The 24,816-nt window shown below is 55.1% G+C and overlaps 2 protein-coding genes across 4 annotated transcripts in view; one reads left to right on the forward strand and one right to left on the reverse strand.

The window, feature by feature from the left end:
* LOC111151168 (PTPRF interacting protein alpha 4) overlaps positions 1-17,246 on the forward strand; it is a 47,265-nt gene extending 30,019 nt beyond the window's left edge. The window contains exons 21-30 of one of the 3 annotated variants that reach the window (XM_022508964.1): positions 415-496; positions 757-957; positions 1,662-1,724; positions 2,349-2,375; positions 4,047-4,222; positions 7,609-7,706; positions 8,374-8,549; positions 10,658-10,726; positions 14,240-14,414; positions 14,901-17,246. In XM_022508964.1, the coding sequence (XP_022364672.1) occupies positions 415-496; positions 757-957; positions 1,662-1,724; positions 2,349-2,375; positions 4,047-4,222; positions 7,609-7,706; positions 8,374-8,549; positions 10,658-10,726; positions 14,240-14,414; positions 14,901-14,950 (1,117 nt within the window). In that variant the 3' untranslated portion in view covers positions 14,951-17,246. Of the gene's footprint in view, positions 1-414; positions 497-756; positions 958-1,661; positions 1,725-2,348; positions 2,376-4,046; positions 4,223-7,608; positions 7,707-8,373; positions 8,550-10,657; positions 10,727-14,239; positions 14,415-14,550; positions 14,658-14,900 lie in introns of all 3 variants that reach the window. The other 2 variants (XM_022508965.1, XM_022508966.1) reach the window with 2 other exon arrangements.
* A 5,078-nt stretch (positions 17,247-22,324) lies between these two features.
* On the reverse strand, positions 22,325-24,432 carry LOC111151152 (myogenin). Its single transcript, XM_022508947.1, has 3 exons — positions 23,899-24,432; positions 23,048-23,129; positions 22,325-22,446 (listed from the first exon to the last, which is right to left on the reverse strand). Exons 1-3 carry the CDS (start codon positions 24,430-24,432, stop codon positions 22,325-22,327), a joined length of 738 nt encoding a protein of 245 aa, XP_022364655.1.
* Positions 24,433-24,816: the final 384 nt, after the last annotated feature.

The raw sequence follows: 24,816 nt of genomic DNA on the forward strand, positions 1-24,816 counted from the left end.
CTCTTGGCCTGCCGTGGGACTGAGCTCAGGCAGCCAAAGCCAGAGCCAGGCCCTTTCTGAACTGAGTTGGCCTGGTGCACCTGGGCACAGCAGGGACTGGGAGGTGATTCTGAGGGTGAGCCAAGGAAGAAGGAGGCTGGGGGGGCTGGGGGAGAGAGACCCAGGACCTGTGCGTCTCTGGCAGAGCAGACCGAAATGTCTGTGGGTCAGGCCATGTGCAAACAAAGTCGGAGCCCCTTGTCCTCTGGGGATGGAGAGGAGTCCTGCCCATGTCTTGCAGCACGGAGCAGGGGACGGCAGTCCAGTGGTGGGGAGTCGGGTTGTGAGAGTGCACTTAGCACATCCCGCGGTCTCAGGAGTAAGCATGTTTGGGAGAAAAGGAAACTAGGAGTCTGTTCTTCCTCTTCCCGCAAGACACCAGCTACTTGAAGATGCCCGCAGAAAAGGAATGCCCTTTGCCCAATGGGATGGCCCTACTGTGGTCTCCTGGCTGGAGGTAAGCCTATAGTTTGTCCCCAGAAACTAATCACCCATGTGATATTGGGAAAATCCCCTCACCTTCTCAGGCTGTAGATTTTTCCATCTGTAAAATGGGAAGGAAAGACATTCGGTGGTTGTCATCTCTACATTCCTAAATTCCACACAGTGTTTGCTCTTTTGAGACTATGGATAAGGCCTGGCCCTTGTTCCTTGATATCATCAAGCTCTTGAAGGTGGGGAAGGGGCTGAACTTACCCCCTGTGCCCGTGTCTGCAGCTCTGGGTGGGGATGCCTGCCTGGTACGTGGCTGCCTGCCGCGCCAACGTCAAGAGCGGAGCCATCATGTCGGCCCTGTCGGACACAGAGATCCAGCGCGAGATTGGTATCAGCAATGCCCTGCACCGGCTCAAGCTCCGGCTGGCCATCCAGGAGATGGTGTCGCTGACCAGCCCCTCTGCCCCGCCCACCTCCAGGACCGTGAGTGGCCTATCCCTCATGCAGGTTGTTTTCTGAAGTCCTGGCGTAGAATTTGCGAAGTTTCCCATTGGCCTTTGGGAAAGTGGCAGCCTTGGTTCCTGCCCCTTCCAGTCCCTCAAAGGGCTCCATCTTGTCTCTAGGAGGGGCTGACATACCAGGAGGATCCCAGCAGCCTCATTCCCTGCCTTCCAGGTTCCCTGCGTACCACCCATGGGCCCCATCCCCCTATCCCCACTCTGGGAACCATTGCAGATCTCTGGGCAGAGTTTCCAAGGATGGGGCTTCCAGGGGTTCTGCGTGGTTACCGGACTTGGGGATGCAGAGGGGTAGGGCACTTGTGAATTCTGTCCTGGTCCTCCAGCCTCTCTGTCTGACTGCAGACTAGTCCGCGGACTTTCAGAGTAAAGTCGCTGACGGCCATGCATCTCTCTGATTGGGATCAGCCCGTATTCTAGATCTGCACCATTCATCCATCTTCATTCAGGAAATGTTTGTGGAGCTTTTGAGATGCCAGGCCCTGTGCCAAGCAGTGTGGCTGCAGAGATATGGGGAGGTGCTCAGAGCCTCAGTCTGCGGGGCTTGGGGCTACGCCTGTGGGAGGACTCACGGGAAGGGATGTTTGTCCTTGTCCTTGGGGTTCCCAGCCTCCAGGGAACCCTGGGGACCCACACGCAGGACCTGCTAGGTTTCCTCTCTGCCTACAGTCTTCCGGGAATGTCTGGGTCACCCACGAAGAGATGGAAACTCTGGCAACACCCACTAAAACAGTGAGTCTGGCCCTGGGCCTCGGGCCTGGGTTGGGGCTGTTGACCCCCACAAGGACGACGGGAAGGTGGTGGGAAGTCAGAGGGGGTGGCAGTCGGTTTATATATGAAACTGATATCCTGATGTGTGTTGGGTTCTGTTCTCAGGGTGGTGGGTTGGGAAAGGAGTGGAATGGGAACAGTTAGTGGGTGCTGGGGGTTCCGTCCCAGGGGGCCCCAAGCTCACCCTAGGCCACTGGTGTGCTGTAGTGGAGAAGAGCTGGCCTTGGGAATAGGAATTGCTTTGCCCGGCTCTGGGCCTGAAGCTGCAGAGTCCTTGGGCTTGATGCTTGGTGGGGGACAAGGAATGGGAGAGCCTGGCCCTTTGAGGGGCTCCCAGCCAAGCCTACAAGGTGTGGGCATGTGTTTTCACCACACACACATTTGTTCTGCCCTCAGCGCAAACACAGACACCTGCACTAGCACAGACACCTCGTGTTCCATCTTGCCACTCCAACAAGCTCCTCCTAGTCCCCTTCCCAGCCACTGGGCTGTCTGCTCCCTCTGCTTGATGGGGCCAGGGGTGGATGCTTCCAGCTTTCTTGACTTTGCCTGTTTCCCCTGACACGCTGCACTCGTTCCCGCTAGGACAGTGAGGAGGGCAGCTGGGCTCAGGTAAGATCCCCTTCTCTGTCTGGAGCCACCTCTCAGGAGTTCAGGACAGTGTTCTCCCCACGGGCTCTCTGCCCAGCAGGACTCCCCGAGTCCCAGTCTGTTTATGTCCCCTCTTTGCACGAAAGGTCCTAGACGGGTTTTCTCATCCCGCTGAAGCCCCCTCCTCCTCGTTCCCCTTGAGCTACTTGCTCTGGCTTCTCAGGGTGGCAGATACCGCCATAGAGGGCCGTGTCCCTGGCACACCTGCCTCTTCCCCTCTCTTCCCAGGAATAATGAGACTGAGATTGACATGAGTCCTCGTGCTCACCCATCCCCTTTAAGGGGCACCCCTGGTGAGCTGGGCAAAGACCTTTTCCTCATTCACTGAGTCGGCAATTATCATGTCAAGTGCAAAATCTAAGCCCCAGAGATTCATAGAATTTTATACTACAACTCAAAAACAAGCAAACTTAATAATATATAATTTTAGAGAAATACACATTGGTGATTGGAAAAACTGTAAAAACATTTCTTCCAGCAAGGGCATGATAGAACCTCAGCATAGCAATGACCTCTAGAGGGACAGCAGGGGACGGGACTGGGAAGGCGAGCACCGGGAAGACACAGCCGTGGGGTGGTGTGGTTGGTGTCCATTGATGTTACCTTCCTCTTTATGCTTAATATCGAAGCTATACTATGATATTATGCTACGTTTATTTTTATTTGTATAACACTTTCACTTTTAAAAGCTAAAATCAGTGTTTCAATCTAAAAAAAATGAAGTAGGGTAAGGAAACAGAGTGAGGGAGCAGTGCTCTTCCTAAAGTCTTTTTTTTTTTTTTTTAGATTTTTTATTTATTTGACAGACAGAGATCACAAGTAGGCAGAGAGACAGGCAGAGAGAGAGGAGGAAGCAGGCTCCCTGCAGAGCAGAGAGCCCGATGCGGGGCTTGATCTCAGGACACCGGGATCATGACCTGAGCCGAAGGCAGAGGCCTTAACCCATTGAGCCACCCAGGGGCCCCCCTAAAGTCTTTCTAAGGATAGGTGGCCAGAGGAGTCCCTGCTGTCGGCGGGAGGTGACAACAGAGCGGTGTCTGTGACAACAGACGGGGGCGGCTGGGATGTGCAGAGAGTGCCTGCGAAAGCAGCAAACAGAGGGGCTGGGGAATTCCTGGAGTGGACACCAGAGCTCAGAGTGCAAGTGCAGGCCGTCTCCTGTGGCTTTTGACTTTAGTCTGTTCCTAACTCTCAGGTAGATGTGGGAGGCCAGTTTCCCAAGTGAGATCGGCTTTTTAAATTTTTTCTTCCTTGCCGCTCTGCGGTCCTCTGTAACTCGGCCTGTCCCCTGGGCTCAGTGGGCTAGAGGCCGGTGGAGAAGCAGGAAGGCAGGTCGGCCACACACCACCGCAAATACATTCCCGAGTCGACAGGAAGGACTCCGTATTATCTGCTGCCTGGATAGCTGCTTCTGTTCATTAGTGTAGATAATCGATCCGTGAGTGGAGCCGTATCATTCTGAGGTCTTAAAAAGTGCCATTTAAACCCCTCCCCCTCCTCCCACTCCCAGCTTCTCAGTGAACATAAGCGGCTGTGGCGGCTGGGGGGGCCGTTTCCCTCCACAGGCTACGCCAGCTGCGGCCGGCTGGCGAGGCCCTCCTCCTCCACAGACACTCTGCCTTGTTCCTCCAGACCCTGGCCTATGGGGACATGAACCACGAGTGGATCGGGAATGACTGGCTGCCCAGCCTGGGGCTGCCCCAGTACCGCAGCTACTTCATGGAGTGCCTGGTAGACGCGCGCATGCTGGACCACCTGACCAAGAAGGACCTGCGGGTCCACCTGAAGATGGTGGACAGCTTCCACCGGTGAGCAGGGGAGCCCGGCCCTGGGGCTCTGTCTGCAGGAACGCGGCTGCCTCTGGCTCTGCCTGTGGCCCGTGTGGGTGCCAACGGGTGCCCCCCTTGCAAAAGCCGGGTCCTCTTCCCATCCCTCTTCCCATCCCTCCCCTTCCAAATCCCTCCCATGAGGGAGGATTTGGTACTCTCTCCTCCGGCCCTGAAGACTCAGAAAGTCATTCTTGCTCAGCTTCACATCCTTGGAGCTTTCCCTCCTAGGTCTGCCTTTCGTTTCTCTGCCTTTGGGCTGCCCAGGTTTCTCTGTTTACTTTGGGAAGCCTCCGCCCAAAACCAGGGTCCCGCTTCCTTGTCTACTGATTTCCTTCCAGGCTGAGAGGAAAGGTCTTTCTGGGCCCTGCTGCTCCTTGCATCCCGGACCGTTGCCTCTCAGCTTCAAGCCCGCGCCGTTTGGTACAGGACGCCGTCCAAGGCTCTCCTCCCCCTTGCTGACAAGGTCTTCTGTTCACATGTGTCTGCGGCGGAGGTCTCCAACTGGCAGCCCGTGGGCAGACTTTGACCCCACAATTGTGTTTTGTTGGGCTGACACGGTATTTTATAAAGATTATGGATTTAGTTGCCAGTGTTTAAGCACTAGGGAATTTTCCACAAAATTCTGGATGTCTGGCTTCTCTTAAAAACTGGAAGATGTGTTGACACATTCTAGCGTGGGGACAGCTAGCTGGAGCTGGTGGCAGCCGCCCTCCTACGGCAGGTAGACGCGGTCTCCAGATCTGCTTCACTCGCTGTGGACCTGCTTCACCGCAGGAAGCACTGGGGCTGGGGAGCCCGGTGGGTGGTAAAATCTAGGGCTTGACCGTCGTTAGGAAGGCTTTTCAACACGTAGCTTCAAATCACACAGGTTGCTATATCAGCCACGTTCTTTGTCTTTTACCTCTAATGCCCACAGCCAGCCTGCAGGAGAGGTATGACCCCGGCTCATGCGCTCTGAGTGCCACTCAGCTGGATAGTAGCGCAGCTGGTGTTCAGACCCAGGAGAATGAGAGGATAATGTGATGAATGTTGGGGCTGGGAGCGTTTGGCTTTTCAAGGTTCTCTTGGGAGTCTGCAGACGTTTCTCGGTCTCTCTGACTCATAAACCAGGGAAGGTTCAATTCAGAAGGGATCTAGCTGGCTTCCCCATTTCACGGGGAAGGAAACTGAGGCACGGGAAGGAGCATCAGGGATGGTAACCGAGTCCAGCCCTCTTGCTACCACTCTGCAGAGCCTGTGATGCTAGAACTCCCTACTGTGACCTCCCTTGGCACTCCCCAACCCCTTCTCAGGGCTGGAATCTCTTGTCTCTGTCCAGGAGGCTGCCAGGCCTTGCTGCACCTGTTCCCCTCTCAGTGATGGATAGGGCTGGGGAGAGGAGGGGAACCCCCCTGCTGAGCTGGGAGACATGTGCCTGGTGGGGTAGGGGATCAGTCAGCCTGGCCCCACCCAGCATTCTGGAGGTCCTCCTGACGACCCTCTGCCGAGGCCCCTGGAGAGTCTCAGCTCTTTTCCTTGGAACATTGTATTCTCTTGAGTGGCTTTCCTAGAGAAGTGGTTTTGATAGGAGAACCCGCGCACACGGTCATCAGCAATGTTCTCCTGATCGTGGTGCCATTGCTGAGTGCCTGGATGCCTGGATGCTACAGGGGCTAGGCCGAGCCCGTCTGTGCACCATTCTCTGTGATGCTCATGGCAGCTCTGTGGGACAGAGGTGGCCACATCTCCATGTGCTGAGGGCCACCAGGCTGGGAAGTGGCACAGCTGGCATTCAGACCCAGGCTGATCTGACTTTAGATTTTTGCCATGCAATGCAACGGCTTTCAAAGCCCTAGGAATTAGACAGAAAACGATAGCAAGTGGGATCAAAAGTAGACAGAAGGCATTTCCAATCAGGAGGTATGTGTGCATCTGCTGCCTCCAGTGGACCATGGCTTAAACCAGGGGCCTGAGCAATGACTGGTTGCCTTGGGCTAGAAAAGAGTTCCTAGAAGTGGTATCTGTGAGCTTGGAGGGCTTGTTCTAGGAAGCAGGGCTGCCTGGGGAGAGCTGAGGGGAGAGAAGGAGGGAGCAGGCAGCATGATTTAATTTCACAAGGCAATGGCTTCAGTAATAGAGTTGGGAGGGAATGTCTATTCCTATGTTTGATAGATGACAAAGCGCAGAGAGGCTGAATGACAAGCAGGTTCAAGGGAAGGAAGAACACTAATGAAAGGTGGGATAAGATGCCTCTGGAGGTAGTGAGTTCCCTGTCTCAGAGGAGCTCACGCTACTCAGAAGGATTCTACACAGGTGTCGTCTGCATGAGATGGGAGCTTGGGCTGGTAGTCCGTGGAGTCTTCCAGCCTACAGATTCTGTAGCGTCTTCTGGCTTGTTATAATTTATTGAATGCTTACTCTGCACCTGGTACTGGTTAGGTACTCTTAATATTTTCTGCAAACTATTTCATTTCCTTCATTAAGCATTTATGGTGTTTACTGTGTGCCAGGCACGATTCTAGGAGTTTGAGACATATCCGTGAACAAAACATGTTGCCCTCATGGACTTTACATTCTAACTGAGAGAGACAAACAAGGATCTATCCATCCATCCATCCATCCATCCATCCATCCATCCATCCATCCATCTGTACTGTGTGTGTATACATATATAGTATGTTAACAGATAAAAGGCACTAGGAAAAAAATTAGACCAGGGTAAAGGGGATTGGGAGTATGAGCTGCGGTCATGATGGCAATGTTACCATTTTAAATCAGGTGGACAGGGGGACCACTGAATGGAGAAGATGACATTTGAGCAAAGACTTAAAGGAGACAGGGGGTGAGCCATGCAACAGATAGGGGAAGGAATGTTCCAGGCAGAGGGAGCAGCTAATACAAAGGCCCTGAGGCACATAGGCAGGCATAGTGTGCCTACTGTGTTTGAGGAAGAACAGAGGGGTCAGTGTCCAAGGCAAATCGTGTAGCATGCATAGGTCATTGTCAGGACTCTGAGTGAAATGGGGACTCAAAGAAATATCTGTAGGGATCTTTCTGTAGGGTCCTATCTGTATGGGTCAGGTATCTGTAGGGCCATTCCAGTGCCTAGAGAGTGGGGGGAGCTGTTGCTTCATTCAGGGAACTTTCTTTCCATCAATCAGACCCATACCCTGGCTGCAAGGGGGGACCCGGGGTGGGCAGAGGAGGGGAAGTGGCCTTGGGCTGGGTCACGTGTAAATCCTGGGAGGAGGAGCACGGTTAGGCTGGGGGCTCTTGGAGCTGAGAGACATAGGCCTGGATGTGCTGTGCTGGTGTTGGATGTGGGGTCGATGTGGTAGGAATGTGGCCCCACGGAGACTTGGCTTGGGGGGGCTCTGTGCCTGCAGAACCAGTCTTCAGTACGGTATCATGTGTCTGAAGAGGCTGAATTATGACCGGAAGGAGCTGGAGAAAAGGCGGGAGGAAAGCCAGCACGAGATCAAGGGTAAGCTGGCCAGGCTCCTTGGGCAGCCTTTGAGGAGCAGGGTCCTGCCTCGCTGTTCCCTGCCCTGGGGGAGTGGCGGGGAGAAGAGGCATTCTGTGTCTCAGGGAAGCTCCAAACGCTAGTGGGGACCCTCAGCCCCAGTCTGTGCGAAGAGGGAGACATAGTCCCGCCCAAAGGATGTTGCATCTGGTGGAGAAGAAATAGTCCTTGCTCAGTCAGCCGTAACCCCACCCTACCCCAACAATGGCCACCAACTGGACAAACGCAGTGACTCCCCTAGGACAGTGCTAGAAACTGGTGTGGGAACACACTCATGGAACTTGGTGATCTGGGCGGCAGTGGGCAGAAAAGAGAGGCAAGTCTTAGAAGACTCTTCAAAGGTGGAAAACTAAGAAGACCATTCCAGTCTGGCGGCAGGAGAGGGCCCAGGCAAGGGCTCTGGGAGGACAGCCAGGAGCCGGCTGGCCTGGCCTTGAATCCTATGGGCTGGCAGGGATGGAGGGAGGTGGAGCTGGTTCTCGAAGAGAATCAGCCAGGGAAGACGGATGAAAGACAGAAAGCGCGGCAGACTGGCGCTCTGCGTCCAGGGAACCCCATTTCTGTCCCTGGAGGGGGTGTGGCCAAACCTGTTGCCTCTTCCTGGTCCTTTTCTTGTTCTGCCCTCCAGATGTGCTCGTCTGGACCAATGACCAAGTGGTTCACTGGGTCCAGTCCATCGGGCTGCGGGATTATGCAGGAAACCTGCAGGAGAGCGGCGTGCACGGGGCCCTGCTGGCCCTGGACGAGAACTTTGACCACAACACACTGGCCCTGGTCCTCCAGATCCCCACGCAGAACACCCAGGTGGGCGTCCTTGTTCTCAGTCTCAACCTCAGGCTCCCTGCTCTGCCCCACTCCGGTTCTCTCGCGCTTCCACACATGGATTTGTTGGGGGATTGTTCTAGGGGGGCTGTTTCAGAGGGGAATCATGATGGCCTCAAAACTCCAAGTGGTCCCGGTGCATAACCAAGGCATCTAGGGAGAACCAGTGTCCTTCACATACAAAGCCCACCCAGCCCAAGCCCTGCCACGGACACCGTGGGCACCCCGCTCCCATCTTCGCATTTGATACTGCAGCTATCATACCCTCACTCTGCTTTTCTGACCTTTTTCTTAGAGGGGAACTAGCCCTGGGGTCTGAGGGGATCAGAGAACCCACTGTCTCCTTTGTCTCCTGCCCTGAGGATCTGCTCCTGGGACCCCAGACTTGTGAAAGCTAAATATACCAAAGAATACAGCCCAGAGCCTCTCCATGCCAGGGCTGTGTCTCCCTGTCAACAGCTCAAAAGATGAGATGTCTCCTTAAATTACATTTCGTAATTATTACGGAGCTGCCATCCAAGACTCTATCTAAACTCTCTTGAACCTATTTATATGCTTGGCCTTTCTAACTTCCTGTGGGTGATGGACTACCTGTTGTGCAAAGTACTTCCTGATTTTATTTGTCCTGAATGGGGCTCCCGGCAGGGGAAGGGAGGAAAGGGTTTGATCCAGCCTCACCTTTTGTCATTTCATCAACTTTGATTGTGTTGCCTCGGGGCCCAGGCCTTTGTCACTCCAGACGGAGTGGTCTTAATTCTTTTAGGCTTTCCTCATATAGCGCCTCTGTGCCCTGATCATTTTAGCCGCCCTTGTCTGGACTGTTTGCAGCTGTCAGGCCTCTTGAAATTCAGCCACCAGAGCCGCGCAAGCTATTCTGGGAGCAGATGCGTGTTGGCTCGTGTGAGGGTCGGCCGTGTCGGCTCATAGTTCTGTGGGGGCGTGGGGGCGGGGTGGGGGGTGGGTGAGTTGGCCTTTTGGACGTATCGGGCGCCATGCAGGGCCAGTGTGTCCCGTAGGCCCTCTGCGGTGACCCCACCAACCAGTCAGCACGGAGAGCACAGATCCCCTGTTCTCTAAGAAGAGCCGAGGTCCCATGTCCCCTGTGGTTTTTCTGTATGTGCACACTTCTGACCTCCTCAGCTTTCTAGCCTGCTCCCACAGCTTTGGGAGACCTTTCCGAAGTTTTTGTCAGCTTCTCCCCCCACTGCCTGGAGGAGCGGTGTCTTCCGGGTACTTGGACGTGGACTAAGCTTCTCCCTTCCCGTCCCTTAAGAGAACATTACGTTCTCAAGACTGACAGAGGCGGTCCTTATGAAGCTCTGTGGTTGCCGTTTTCCACCCAGAAACAGGCTTGTTCTTCTCCCTTGTTGCTCTCCTGTCTCTAAATGCGTCCGGGTTTTGTGGCCAGCAATGCCTTTGCACAGAGCAGCGGGAGACCTCTCTGGTGCTTGCTGACCTTCTGGTTTTCCTGGCTGGTCCATTTCGCTCAGCTCTTAGAGAAAGTGGCCGCTGACCCGATGTGGAATTCTTCATCAGCAATGGTTAAAAGTATCTGCTGGCAGTTTCGAAAACTTTGTTGTTCCTGGCATTTCCCAAATCTCCTGCTGAGTTAGGCTCTTGGGAAGCCAAGCCCAGGCCTATAGGCACTAGTCAGCCCAAGGGCCACTAATGTCTGTGCCTGAGCAGTCCTCCTGGTTTAAATTTTTGATATGGAACCTTATGAAATATGTTTCTTTAAATAAACTAAATCCTTATATTCTGTGATCTACGTGCTTACTGCCCCTCCAGAAAGGGAGGAAGGCATGATTTTCCCATATAGACAGAGTGTGAGGCCACGTGCTCTGTGGTCCCACTTTGTACAAAGTTACAGTTTTCCAGTGTGCTCTGTATGAAAGAATCCTAAGGTTTATAGTTTCACTTCCAAGAACGCACGGAGGTTTGTGTGAAGGTGCAGTATTGTGTGAAGGGCTCATGGGCTGAATGCATTGGATACTCCATCTCTGCCCTTGGGTCCTAACGGGGGCAAGATGGCGTAGAGGTCATTAACTCTACCCCTTCCATCTCTCTGCCTCTAACCCTATGGACTCCAGGCACGCCAGGTGATGGAAAGAGAGTTCAACAACCTCTTGGCCTTGGGCACAGACCGGAAGCTGGATGATGTGAGTACTTGGCTGTGAATTAGGGGTCTTTGGGATTTGGGCACTGTTGGTTCATTGGGTTGAAATTCATGAGTTGTGTTCTCCTTGGGCTGATGATTGGTGGGTGGCCTAGGAGAGGAGAGCTGGGGGGATGAGGATGAAGTCAGGGAGTTGGGGGAGAGGCGCATGGCCAGGCCTAGAGGAGTCTCCATGAAACTCCTTGTACAAAAACTAAAGGCTTCTATGTGTTATACTTCATCTAGCATCTTTCAGCTCTGTGCTCCCACCGCGCTCCTAACCACACAGGATCGGAGGCTCCCCTCAAAGGCCATCTCTTTGGGATCACACCTTTTTCTTCATTTCTCAGACCCCATCTCTCAGTGCCCTTGGTACAGCACAACTCCAGCCTGCTTCTCAGGATTCCCATCCCATGCTGGAGTGGTTGTTTGGAGGTCGGTGTTATGCCGAGGTCCTTAAAGAAGCGTGTGCTTACTCGTTTGGCCGTGGGGTTTGACGCTCTGGCCCGGACGTTTTTCAGTGCTGCTTCCTCTGCGGTTCTTCTCTTGAGCTAACTTCCAGCCACGTTAAGGTTCTCCTCTCCTGCCCACCCCCCCGCCCCCCAGTCAGTGAAAAGCCAACCTTTTCCCCTGGGTTTCGTCAGGCCTTTCCCTGAGTTTAGGCTGGACTGTGTCCGGGGGGCCCTGGGCGTTCTGAGCTGTAATGCTCCCTCCCAGTGTCGATGCCTCACAGAAGATACCTGTTTCCTGAAGAGGCAGCCCCCTCCTCAGCCCTCCTTCGCTCTTCCCTCCTCCCCCTCCCTTCCTCCCTACTCACTTTCCAATCACCAGCCTTGCCTGGCTTTGCCTATCAGGTCAGGCTGGGCTGCCTTGGCTCCAGACAAGTTAAAAAAGAACCCAGATTATTTATTTGTAACATCTCCATCTTCAATCAGATCTGTTTCTTTCCGTGTCTTCAAGGACTGCGTAGCTTCCCTTTCTACGTACTCCTGCCCCATCCAGTGCCTCTGTTGACTTTTGGGCCTCTTTTTTGGGACACCCTTAGTGTCCCCTATGTATCAATTAGTCTTTCTCAGTTGGGTTTAACAGGTTTAACAGCCACCTTTGTGGAGTGGCTGTTCTGCTTCAGTAGCTAGGATACACTCAACAATACACAGAATTTGTGGAGGGGTTTTTCTTCACAGAGGCACCTTGAAATTTGGAGCATGTTATTTACACACACATAATATATGTGTGTATGCGTGTGTGTATGTACTCCTGTCAAGGAGATAAATTGCCAGACCCCACCAGCTGTCCCTGCTCCCAGAGATCTTAATTTTGCCAGTGCCCCTGCTGTGTGGACCCTCCTCTCATCCCCCACACACCTAGGATCTTAGATTTCTTTGATGCTGCTTAGAAAAATGACACCTCTACACATTCGCGTGGGGCTTTCTAATTAGAAAGCTATTTATTCCTTCAGTCCTTATAAAAATATTCTTTGAAGGCCTAATCTGGGTCAGGCATTGGCCCAGGCAGAGGGGTATTGTGGTGACAGACATCTCATTTTACGCTAACAGTCATCATGGGGGATGGGTTATTACCTCATGGGACTGACTGATGAGGAACTAAGCTCAAAGGGGTAGCTTACCTGCTGTCCCGGGCTGATGCGTGGCAGAGCAGGGGTGGAGCAAAAGTATATCTGAGTCCTGTCCTCTCCCCTACATCTTGCTGCTTCCTAGAAGCATGCAGAGCTAGCCAGCCTCTCTGGCTTGAGACATTGGGCTCAATATTGAGGAGATGATGTCATATTGACAGCACAGAGGGACTTCTGGGACGCAGCTAGGTGTGGGGCTGCAGAGGACTGGTTCTTGCAGGAGGCTCAAAGTCAAGGTAATGGGAAGGAGGTGGGATTTGGTGATGGCGGGTGCAGGGGAGGTCAGAGATCCAGGGACACTGCTTCCTGGCCAGACATCTAGTACAGCCTCAGCAACCTTGAGCTGTCTCTTGTACTGTTCCTCTGTCTGTTCTGGTTCTCAGTTTCCCCCTCTCAAGCTTCGAGGGTTGCATCCAATTCTCCCCCTACATGGAGAGCAGAATTCCAGGGGAAAGAGGAGGGGAGCAGGAGGAACATCTATTAGGGGACAGGTGATAGAGACATAAGTCTTAGGGTTGGCTGAAGGTGGAAATGGGGGGGAAGGAGCAGGGACGGAGCAAGAGAGAGAAAGAGAGAGAGAGAGGGAATGCACTCTGGGCTAGGTTAAGGGGAGGATCATGGAGTGGACAGAAGCAATGAGGAAGGTTCTTGATGAACTCACGGGTGGGATGCCTGCATAGGAAGCCAGCTGCCATCCATTCATTTAACAAATATTTATTGAGGGCCTACTGTTCCCAAGCACTACCTTTGCAGCTGGGAATATGTTGGTTGGAACAAAAAAGATCGTGGTCTCTGTCCCTTGGAGCATAGAATTTGAAAGACGGAGAGCGTTGAGGGAGCGGGGTAGAGGGGAAAGGAGAGGGAGAGCTTATTGATATATCATAAGTAAATGGAAAAATGATACTAGGGTGAGTGCTGGGACAGAGGTCCACAGTGCCAAGAAGTGATAGGAGCCCTTGGCTTCCTCAGGGCACAAGCAGCAAACCCCAAGGGCTTGGGGCTGGGAGGGGCTGTTGAGGCAAGAACTGGTGGGTTAGTGTCCCTTGCTCCTCTGGCAGCTCTCGGCCTGCCAGTTCTGACAACAGGGGTTGGTTTGGGGGTGGGGGGAGATTAGACATGGCTGCCAAGCAGGGTGGAAGTGGGCTCATCAGGGTGAACTGTGTGGAGGGGCCTCCTGTAGGGTTATGGCTCTGGGTGCCCTTTGGCAGACAGAGTTTAGGGACTCAGCTGGTAGAGGGCAGAGGCCCCTGGAGCAGCCTGCCTCTGATGGGCCATTCACCTGATCCATCACTGTCCCAAGGTGATCTCACTGGATCCCACTAGGGACAGGCAGCCAGACAAAGAGATAAGGCAGATAATGTCCTTCCTATTTTACAGAAAGGGGAGCTCAGAGAGGTCGCTTAACTTGCCCAGGGACACGGAGCTAGTAAAATGGGTGCACTTCCAGCGCCCGGGGCCCAAGCCAGAGCGAAGGCAGGAAGGTTTGGGTGGGGGCTGGCCGCTGCCCATTTCCCACGGGACAGACGAGGCTGAGTGGTGGGGGCGGGGGTAAATACTTGAAAGGTCCGTGGGCATCCGCAGCCCAGGTTGAGATGACGGGGCGGGCAGGGAAACAGTTAAACTGCAGGAGGCTGCCCGACGGTGACAGGTCGGACCGCGGGGACCGCACCCCACCTGGAGACGGGGAGCCTCAGAGCCTGTTAGGGCCCGCGGGAGTCGTCTCCCTCCTCCTGGTCCATCTGACAGACGGAAGCCCGGGGTCCAATGGGGGAGGTGAGCCTGCTCCCCGCCGCCTCCGGGTGGGACGGGCGCGGCAGCCCCAGGAGCGGCCGCGAGGGCCCTCCGCGCAGGCAGGGAGTGACGGCCCCCGCGTGTCGCGTGCAGGGCGAGGACAAGGTGTTCCGGCGCGCGCCGTCCTGGAGGAAGCGCTTCCGGCCGCGGGAGCCGCACGGCGGCCTGCTCGGCGCCTCGGCGGAGACGCTCCCGGCCGCCTTCCGCGTGGCCAGCCTGGGGCCGCTGCAGCCCCCGCCCGCGCCGCCGAAGAAGGTCACGCCGGAGGGTGAGTGACGGGCCGCGCGAGGGGCCTGCGGGCGCCGCTGCACTAACGCTGCCGCCGGGCCGGCGGGCGGGCGGGCCCCGCCGAGCGCGCACTAACCGCCGCCCTGTGTTCTCCCGCGGCCGCCGACTCCTGTCAGCGGGGACGGCGGGCGCGCCGAGACTGGAGCCCTCCACGGTGCGGACCTACTCCTGCTGACCCCCCCCTCCCGCCCCGGCCCTCGCGGGGGTGTGCCCGTGGCGCGGGGTAAGTGGGCCGGGCCCGGGCCGCACGCCCCCCGCCGCCGCCGCCGCCGCCGCCACCGCCGCTGGCGGCCCCCAGCTTGCGCGCGCTGCCCCCGTCTGGCTGCACCCTCCGCCGCACCCCGCTTCCGCCGCCGCCGCCGGGGCGCCTGGCGCTTTTGCAAGCTCGCTGCTCTCGCCAGCATCCCGGGGCTGGGGACGACACCCCACTCATCGCGCAATTCCTCTTTCTCCCTCTCTCCCTCAGCTCGCTCCCACTATCTCTACGGACACATGCTCTCCGCCTTCCGGGACTAGCCACGGCCCCCAGGGGCAGCGTCCTCCGGCTGAGTGGGCTCAGCTGGCCCTGGTCCCTCCTGCTCGTTCCCCATCTTCTTACAACTCCTGGTTTCATCCGTGACTTTCCAGTTGCCCTGGACTTCAGAATATACTCCTCCATCCCCTCGGCATCCCACTACCCTGAGTCCTACCGTGTGCCCTTTGTAAGTCTCTTGTGGCTGTGGCTGGGTGTCCGGGTTGTCCATGCTTGGGATTCTGCAGAAGGGACTGGACGACAGCAGCCCAGGGCCGGGTGTGACTTCACCCTCCTTCTTCTGGACCTAGCCTGGTCTGGACTGTGACCTCCACCAGAGACCATGATGAGGTGCCAGGGACTAGGGATGGCCCTTCCAAGAAAATGGCACTTCAGACTCTGCCTTGCTCGGGCCTTGGGGCCTTCCCGTCCCCGTGCACATCCCAGCTGTCTAACATCTGGTTTCAGCACTCCCAGCATCACACCTTTCCCAGCTCATCTCCACCAGGGCACCTCCTGTCTCCAGGACCTCCTTGGGGGCTGGGAGGGGCTGCAGAAGGCCCCATTCTCTCTCAGGATGGTGAGGCTGGGGAGGAGAAAGGCTAAGGTGGTGATTCCAGGCCTTCGCTTAAGATGAAATCCAGACGTGATTTGGGGATGGATCTGAGAGAAATGGGCTCCTGAACTTTGAGCCAAGGTTAAGGACGGGGAAACTCTCAGCCCTCCACCCAGTGAGAGGTGCAGGTCGGCCAGCTGGAGGGAGAGCCGATTGCCTGTGTCAGCCTTAAGCCTCAAAGGCAGGGGGGAAGGTGTCCTGTCCTGCCCAGCCATAAGGTGTAAGGGGGAGTTGCTGCTGGGGCAGGGCTGGTGGGGGGTGGGGTTGTGTGGGGTCTTGGCTCTGGGGCAGAAGAGAGCTACCCGTGCACTGCCCACTCCATTCCCAGTATTCCCTCCCTTGCTGTCCTCCTCTGCCCCACCTCTTTAGTAATCCAGCCCCAAGAATATACACGATGGGTGGGTTGAAGATACATTGAGCTCCAAATCAGATTTGGGAAAATGTAGTGTGAAGCTTTCTTCTCCTGATCTCTTGGGAAGAAAATAAAGCTTCCCCTTCCGTGAGTCCTGTCCTAGGTTGAGGAAATACATTGTTGATGAAGGCCATCACTCTCCTGCTTGTCCCTGCATCACCCGCCCCTGGTTCAGGGCTCTTTTGGTGTGCAGGGACCGCCTCCTCTGGAAATTCCAGAGACATCCCACCCCCTCCACCACCGCCAGCCTCCATCATTTTAATTGCTTTCCTCAGTAGCGTGCTGGCCGCCGGTTTGGTCAGAATGCCATTCCCAAGAAATCCCTCCTCCTTACTCACTTCCTCATCCTGCTAAAACGCCTGGAAGTGTTTGAGACCCAAGTTCAGGGTGAGTTGATGGACCCCAGTAAGAGGAGGGGAGGAGTAGCTGGAGCCGGTTTCCTGGAGAAGCGCCAGTGCCCAGCCGTCCTACAGGTGACTGAGCAGCTGGTTTGCAACCTGATCGACATGGGTTCTAAGCAAGGGCTCAGCTAGCAGGTGGTATAGTGGGTCCGAGCACCCTGGCCAGAATGAGTGATGGAGCCTGGGGCGATGCCAGGGCTTGGAGCCCTCTGCTGTTTTTCAGTAGAGAAGATGTCCACCCGTGCTGGGGCCGAGTGGGCTCCCGGGTGTGGGCACGGCACCAGCTGCTCTGTTCTCCCTCGTTGTTCCTTGCCCTCCTTGCTTGGCAGTTGACTGCAAATGGAGCTGGAGGCATTCTTGAGCAGAAAATGAGTGGGATGGAGGGAAAAGGCCCCAATTCCTGGGTAATGGAGGTTAAGATTATGGAGAACCCCTAGATTACTAAGATTGGTGGAGGTGGGGACCACAAGGCCATCTGACTGCTGGCAGGGGACTTTTGATGGACCAGCCAAGTAGGAGACTCAGCCCCAGCTTCTCCTCTACACCTTCGCCCTGTCATGGTTGCCCAGGTGCCTGGGTCTATTCAGGGTGTCCTGGGAAGTATTGGAGGGAGGTGAGGGGCAAGAGAACTCGCGCATACAGTGCCGGAAGGCTGTTGTCCTGGTGTCTCTCTTGCCTCACAGTCAGAGTATTTTCTACTTGGAGAGTTGTTGCCAGTGCCCTGAACGCCCCCCTCACCAGCCTTGTGTATCTCGTCAGTACCCCTCTCAGTACTGTACTGGCTCAGTGCATCAGGAGTGGGTGTGTGGGTGTGGATGAGTGTGAGTGTGCGTGTGTACGTACCAATAAACAACCTGGTTTTAAGACACCTACACGTGGCTCTGGTCTTCTTCTTTTTTTTTTTTTTCAACTTAGATCTCAGCAGACCTGTCCAGCTTCCTCCACAGTCCTCAGGGCTGTGCTCCTCTGGGAAGTAAACATCTGAGTTTTAAAGACATCAAGTCAGGAACCTTCTGTTTACTTTCATACCCATGGGACTCCTGGAGAAGCTAATGTTCAGGTTGCTTGTGTCAAGGGAGTTGAGGACAAGGAGTGAGGAGCCCCGATGCTGGGCTTGATTTCTTCCTCTTCTTCCTGTCTGCTCACACGGTCGAGCTCCACCCTCCTCCTGACCTCCAGGGCCACTGTGCCCCTGCTCCGATCCCCCCTGGCTCACGCGCAGCAGCCCTCGCTGCCTGTGGATCAGAGGCCCCTCCCCTCCACATGGCATGACGGGCTGCCTGTGACTGGGCTCCAGTGCCCCCTCCCTCACCAGTCTGAGTCCACCGAGTTCCAAAACGTCTGACCCCCAGCCCCATCACCAGAAGGCAGCAAGAATGCCTCTTGCCTTCCCTTTGCAGCGACGAACCTTCCAGACCCACGTAGAGCATCACCGGGGAGGCATGGCCAGCTCCTCCCCAGCAGAATTACATAAGCAACAGCCCTTTGCTCCCTGGCACTCTGTACACCACCATGCTTTGCAGGCTTTCTCCTTGTCCGTTCCCATGGGGGCTGTGAGGAAGCCCCTTGGGTCTGTCTTATCGATCTCCTGATCCCTAGATGGACACACTCGAGTAAATAAACGAATCAATCTTATCTCAGGGGGGTTTTATGAGGATTATTATTAAATAAAGTAAAATTTACTGGGAACTATTGTGTGCCAGAACCCACTTAAGTATGCTCAACGTATTAGCTCATTTAATTCTGCAGCCCTGTGATGTGTTTATTGGCTATTTTGCAGGACAGGAAATTGTAAAGCTGAGACCACACAGCTGGTAAGAGACAGATGTAGGTTCCAGAACTAGGCCTTCTGACTGCAGTGCCTTGTCCTCACTACAATATGTATGTTATAACTTCTGACTTAAAGCCAGGACTGCCTACCAAATGTTATTTGCTTCTCTCTCTCTCTTTTCTTTGCTTCTGTTTTAAGTGAGCTCAAGCCTCTGTCCCTTGGCTCAGCCTCCTCCAGCTCCCTTTCCCAAACCCACACTCATGTGTCACTTGGCTTCTATGGTCTTCTTTGGACTGTGTTTCTTCTGCTCACCTAATGTGTGGACTCCTTCAGAGCAGTGTAATACACTGTATCCTTCCCAAGGCTATCACTATCCCAGACACTGATGGCACAGGGTGGCAGAGTCCGTAGGCACAGGGGACAGGATGGGAGCCAGAGAAGGCAATCTGTGACCCAGGAAGGGCACACAGAGGAGGGAAGATGCTGGCCTAGTGCCTGCAAGCCTCTGGGGGGGTCGCCTCCCACCCACTCCATGACCAAAGGTAGAACTGACCAGCCTTGGTGACCAGCTGGCTGCAGGATAAGATCCGAAAGAATCCAGAACAACATTTTTTGGACTGAAAACTATTTTCCAGTGTTGCCATCCACTGGGATGGGGAAGGTGGAAGGAGCAAGCGTGTGGGGAAATGTAGGTTTAGTTGTAGACACGCTGAACTTTCTGTCAATGTTTGTAGAAAAGAAAGAAGATTCTAGGTTTCCATCCTAGAACACTTTCCTTTGCCTTCCTTAGGAATGCTCCAAGCAGAGCGAGAGGCCAAGAGTCTGTGTCTCGTGGTTGCCTGTGGCTGGCGGGTGAGGTACAGCCACAATTGCCATGGGGTGGAGATTGGGGGTTCCCACCCATGCCTGGGCTGTGGGTCCTTAGTCAAGACTCCAGCTGAACCTGGAAGCTTCAGTCCTTCTTCAGCTCTGGTGTACCACCAGGCATCCCAGCTCCAGCTTGGAGCCCAGAAGCCAGGAAGTCAGACAAGTCCAAGGGATGGGACATGTTGGTGATGGGGGGATGGGACAGGTTGGTGATATGGTTTATTCATGAAAGGGACACCTGATTTGAGAGGGCTCCTCTCTCACCCTCCATTGCACCCTCCACCTCCCTCTCCAGCTAGTCCAACCAGCTATTACACCAGCAGCACTGAAAAGGTTTTCCAGTTTGCCAGATAGATGACTGAGAAGTTGGATACCTAAGCAACCCATAGTATTGGAAACAACAGCTAGTCCTGGAAGCATTCTGCAGTTCATGCTAATTAGCTAAACGCTCTGAGAAGTCCCTGTTTACACACAGACAACCAGTACGCCAATTCTTGAGTAATTCTTATCTTTACGTTCTAGAGGATTCCCTGAAGTCCATTATTAGGTAACATTTGATTAACCCAGTTTGATTCATTGCAGGTACTTCCACTGGAGACTGGATTTAAGCTAATTTCCCTAAAGAACTACCACTCATTATTCATTAATTGGAGTTTTATCTGTAATTTAATTGGGAAGGCTAAGCATCTAGCTCGGGAAAGGCCCAGCGCGTTGATGACAGTTGTGTATTCTGTGCAAATAATGGCTGAGGTTGAGCTTCCATTTGCAAAGTTTTCTGTTCACACCTGTGAGATCCCAGCACCTTGTCGCTCTGGTGGGAGGCTTAAGGACTTAAAGACCAAAGAAGAAATAGGTAGACCATGGCCACCGCTAACAATGGTCGGGAATGTTGATCCTGATGGCCATTGCTGAGGACTGTTCATTTTTATCAGGCTAGGGATATGAGCCTCAGTTTCCAATTGATGTGATAAGTGAAGAAGAATAAGCTTAAAAAATATATCCAGCCACTCCAGAGCCTGTCAGCTGTGTAGCAGAAATGAGTACGCTTGTCTTTGGCTGCTCCTAGGCCCCCAGTGAGAAGCAGGGTGACTGGTGGGATTGTATCCACCTGGGAGCTTGGGAGGCAGCAGGGACAGAGGAAATGAACTTGAGGGAGACCCCCGCCTCCCTTGAATGTGGAGTTCAGCGTTTTCGGTGGGTAGTGAGGGAGTGAGTAGATTCGAGAGCCAAGGTGCTGCGCCCAGGCCTGTGGCCTTCCTCATCTCCAAGGGCAGTGAGTCAGGGGGTGCTGAGGGTCCTGCAAATGATGTAGGTATTCCTCTTCGGCCCTTCCAGAAAAGGTAAGACTCTAAACACAGGGACACAAAGGCAAGAAGACCCCACAGATGGGGCAAATGAAGCCAGTCTGGGACTCCCAGCAGGCCCAGCTTTGACTGGTTGGAGACAAATGGGCCCGGGGCTCCCTTCTGCACCCTCACCTTGGTCCGTGAGCCCAGAGCAAGTGCAGAGCCTGGGGGGTCAAAATGGGCGAAACCCATTGTCAGGGACCCTGAAGAATTGAGTGGGGGCTAGAATATATCACGCTCCGAATCCCCAGACTCCTGTAATGATTCTGAAACTTATAATTTCCAGTAAATCAGGCAAATTTAGCCTAAAGCAGTTGGAGTTAATAAAATTTTTAGTAGATGCTCATGGTCCTTTCAAATTCTAGCTTTTGCTCTCTCCCCAGCTAGTCGTTAATGTAATTTCTGTCCAGAATCTCAATTTTCCACCCACCTTCTCCCTTCAGCCTGTAGTTGGAAGATAACATCCCATGAAGAGAACCCCAGCTTTTCTTCCGCTGATTGTTCCTTGTGAGGCCCCCCCCTGCCCCCCCCGACAGAACCACCTTCATCCTCTGAGCTGTGGGCAGGGGCCAGGATCCGCTTCAGCTTGGAGGGATGGAAGGGTGTGGCAAGGGGACACTCTGGTTGTGCAGGGAAGTGGCAGAGTCTGACCTCCATCAGGCTGATTTATTCACCTCCCACTTTCCTGCAAGGCTCCTGGTAATGTCACACCAGAGAGGAGGCAGGGATTAGGGAGGGGAAACCCACAAATTCCCCCTCCACAACCCTGCCTGCTGGCTTTGGGATGAGCACTAGGCATAGAGCATGGTCATTAGTTGGAAAAGACGGGACCCTCTGGGCTTGAAGACGGAGCACATGGACTGTTGTCTGGGCTTGAAGACGGAGCACATGGACTGTTGTCTGGGCTTGAAGACGGAGCACATGGACTGTTGCAGTGTCCGTGAATAAGGAAGCGCGCTGCAGAACGCAGTCCAGGCTTTCCTCCAGGCCTTGAGGGGTTTGTGGATCTGGTCTTTGCCCAGCCGGTGTGCCACACCCAGCTTTCTTCATGGGGGTAACAAGAGCAGAGCTCCCAGGACTTAGTGACCATAGCAAGACAGTTGCCTCAGCTGCTTTTGAAGCCCCACTAAATCCAGTCCTTAGGAGGCACCTAAGAGGGGGAGGGGCAGGAGCGGCGGGCACGCCCCCATCATCACAGACGCTCTTCTAGCACCCAGTCTTTATTCATTTTTTTTAAAAAGAAATCCAAATAAGTTAGCAAAAAAAAAAAAAAAAAAATACAAAATAAGGTCAAAACCACACGATGCTTAGTTAAGAAAAGAAATCACCCCAAGAGCCCTTGCCCCCCTCCCTGCCTGTCCCTGGCAGCTCGTGCACAGGAGACCTTGGTCAGATGGGAGCTTTACAAACAACACAAAACATAAAACCACTGGAAGGTTCCCAGTATTCACTGCAAAAGCTTGGCCCCCCAGGGACTTGGGAACAGAGGATTGTTCCTCTCCCTTTCTTCTCCCTCGATTCAGGGCAGGCCCAGCCCAGCCACTGGCATTGGGAAGAGACAAGAACAGGAGATGCACACAGCTCATCCTAGCCAGGACACTGTCTCCGGCTCTCAAACCGCTTTTCTCAAGGGGGTGGAATTGGCGGCATTATGAACAAAGGGAAGCTCCTGAGTTTGCCCCCTGAGATGGGGCACACATGAGGGGCACTCTGGTCCCCTGCTTCATCTCCCCGGAAACAGGATGCTCCTTGCTGTAGGGAGTCAGCTACATGAGAGTAGCTGTTCCCTCTCTGGGTGGTGAGTTAACCTTATATGGATGAGGAAGGGGACATTCTGGCATTTGGCAGCCCCGGGGCTGGCTTTCTGGCATCAAGACAGCCTGGCTTAGGAAGCCCGTGCTGCGGGAGCAGTGGCATCTGTGGCCAACGTTGGGGCTCCCACGGACACCCGGCCTGGCAGACGGTCTCAGTTAGGCATGGTTTCATCCGGGAAGGCCACAGAGACGTCTTCCACTGTGATGCTGTCCACAATGGAGGTGAGCGAGTGCAGGTTGTGGGTGTCTGCAGGATCAGCTGTGAGCAGGTGATCTGTACAGAGAAGCAGGGAGGATGTTACCTGGGTGGTGAAGGGGGTGTCGAGATCCAGGACAGGGACTGAGCTCTTTGGGGGTGGCACAGGTTTTCCTGGACAGATGGGTGAGCAAAACTCAAGAATCCTACTCCCCAGCCCATGCCTTTCCCAGTGCTCTGCATGCACCCACGTGTTTATCTGTGTGTGTGTACACTGAACACATATGCCTCCTCTCTGAACTCCCCTAGTTGGGTTAGAATTTGAAAGCAGCTACTCTGTGGTGGGGCCAGGACAGCATCTCCTGGGAGACTGGAACTGCCTTTTGCTGGCCCCATTGTGCAGGACTGACTCAGCGATTCCCAGGGACCCCTGGAGCAGGGACATTCTCCTCTCCATGGAGCAGGTCAGGCCCCAGGCATGGGCTGGGGAGCTGCAGGAGGCCTAGACCGGTCCTTAGCTGGTCAAGATCTCAAGGAGGCATAGGGCCTTCCGGCCCACCGTTTGGGACCCTGGGTTCAGCCATTCCCTGGAGACACCAAGGGAAGAGGACTGGAGCAGACAACTGGGCCTAGAGACAGGCTGATGGGGTTGAGCCAAGGTTTGGAGGGTCTCACTTACCCCCTGTATTGGGGCCAAACTCCAAGGTGCTGCCCCACTCTGGACTGCAGGAGGCACTGTGGGAGCTGCATTCACTGGGCACCTGAAAGACAGGGTGAAGGCCCAAGGTCAGAGCACGGGCCATTTTTGGTGATGTCTTTCTGTCCAGTTCCACAGGGCGAAAGCTCCCATTGTGGGGTTGGACAGTGGGCCACAGGCTGCAGCGCTCCAGCCCAGGGCAGCCCCCAGCCTCAGGATCTTCACAGGCAGCAACTTTCATGCTCCTGCCTGACCACAGAGCCCCTGCTTCCAGGCCTTTCCTGTCCTCCATCCTGGGTGGTGAGTCCATCCTCACAGGACACCCAGCCTAAAGGGGTCCCAGGTTTTCCTGACCCTAGGATAAGGATGGAGGAAGCAGGTGCGGGTCGGCCGGGGCTCTGGGAGAGACACTGGGTAGTTGTTCTCTCCGCTCAGCCACATACCCAGGATGGCGTGGGGTGGGGGTGCAAAGTGGGCCTCGGCCGTGCCTTTCAGACCCCAACCCCAGGCACTGGGATGAACCCTCGCTCCCACCCAGGCTGACTCTGGATTTGTTCTTGGATCCCCTTCTTCAGTCCTCTGCCACCCCCCTCCACATCTGCTTCTACCCTTCTACCTTCTACCCTTTAGCCTGGCTGGAAAGGACAAAGGGACACCAGAGGTCAGTTGGACAGCCCCGTTCTGACGAAGGAGGGGGTCCTGTGGGCCCATAAGATCCCACCTGTCACCTGCTCCCACCCTCCGACCGAGCACCCCCCCCAAGGGTCACGAGGCTGTCCAGGGTCTCCCGTGCCCCCTGCCCCCTGGGCAGCCGTGGTGGGACAGCCACTTACCCCTGGCTGGGGCCCGCCACCAGCCTGGTAGCGGAGGTCCCGCTCTTCCTGGTGGAGGGAGCTGAGCAGGGCCTGCAGGCGCTCAATGTACTGGATGGCGCTGCGCAGGATCTCCACCTTGGGCAGCCGCTGGCTGGGGTTGGGCAAGGTGCTCCTCTTCAGAGCCTCGAACGCCTCGTTCACCTTCTTGAGCCTGCGCTTCTCCCTCAGCGTCGCTGCGCGCCGCCGGTCCACTGACACCGACTTCCTCTTACACACCTTGCACGCCCATGGCAGGCACTGGCCCAGGCAGTGCTCGGGGGTCCCCAGCCCCTTGTCCTCGAGGGGCCCTCGCACCTCGGGGCTCAGGCTGAGCTCGGCCCGCTCGTAGCCTGGCGGCTCGAAGGCCTGGAGGTGGACGGGCAGGTAGTTCTCCCCGTCATAGAAGTGGGGTTCCTGGTAGAAGTAGGGGGAGGTCTCATACAGCTCCATGGGGTCGGAAAAGACTCGTTCCCCAAGCTCCTGCAGCCCCTCACGCCAACTGCTGGGTGCCATTTAAACCCTCCCCGCTGGCATGGAACCAGAGATAAATATAGCCAACGCCGCAGAAACCTGAGCCCCCCCTAAGCTGTTGCTGCACATCAAGACGTTTACAGTGGATTAGATGCGACTCCCCTTCCCTCTCCCCGCAGCCCCACCCCACCCAGCCTCCTGCCCCAGCCTGGGCTGGCTCCTGTGCACGGGGAGGGAGGCCGTCGGTGTAATTTGATTAGTTTTCATTTCTCAGCAGCCCCTGTGGGGCAGGGGAGGTGGGGGAGGACACACATTCTCCTCTCATCTGCTCCTTTCAATTACTCCTAGCTGGGCGGCCTGCCTGGTTTCTCCTTGCTAGTCCCAGAGAAGTGCAGTGGGGGTGGGGGAGAGCCTAGGGAAGGGAAC

The sequence above is a fragment of the Enhydra lutris genome, unplaced genomic scaffold (genome assembly GCF_002288905.1).
Source record: "Enhydra lutris kenyoni isolate GAN:26980312 unplaced genomic scaffold, ASM228890v2 scaffoldscaffold25, whole genome shotgun sequence".
NCBI classification, from domain to species: domain Eukaryota; kingdom Metazoa; phylum Chordata; class Mammalia; order Carnivora; family Mustelidae; genus Enhydra; species Enhydra lutris.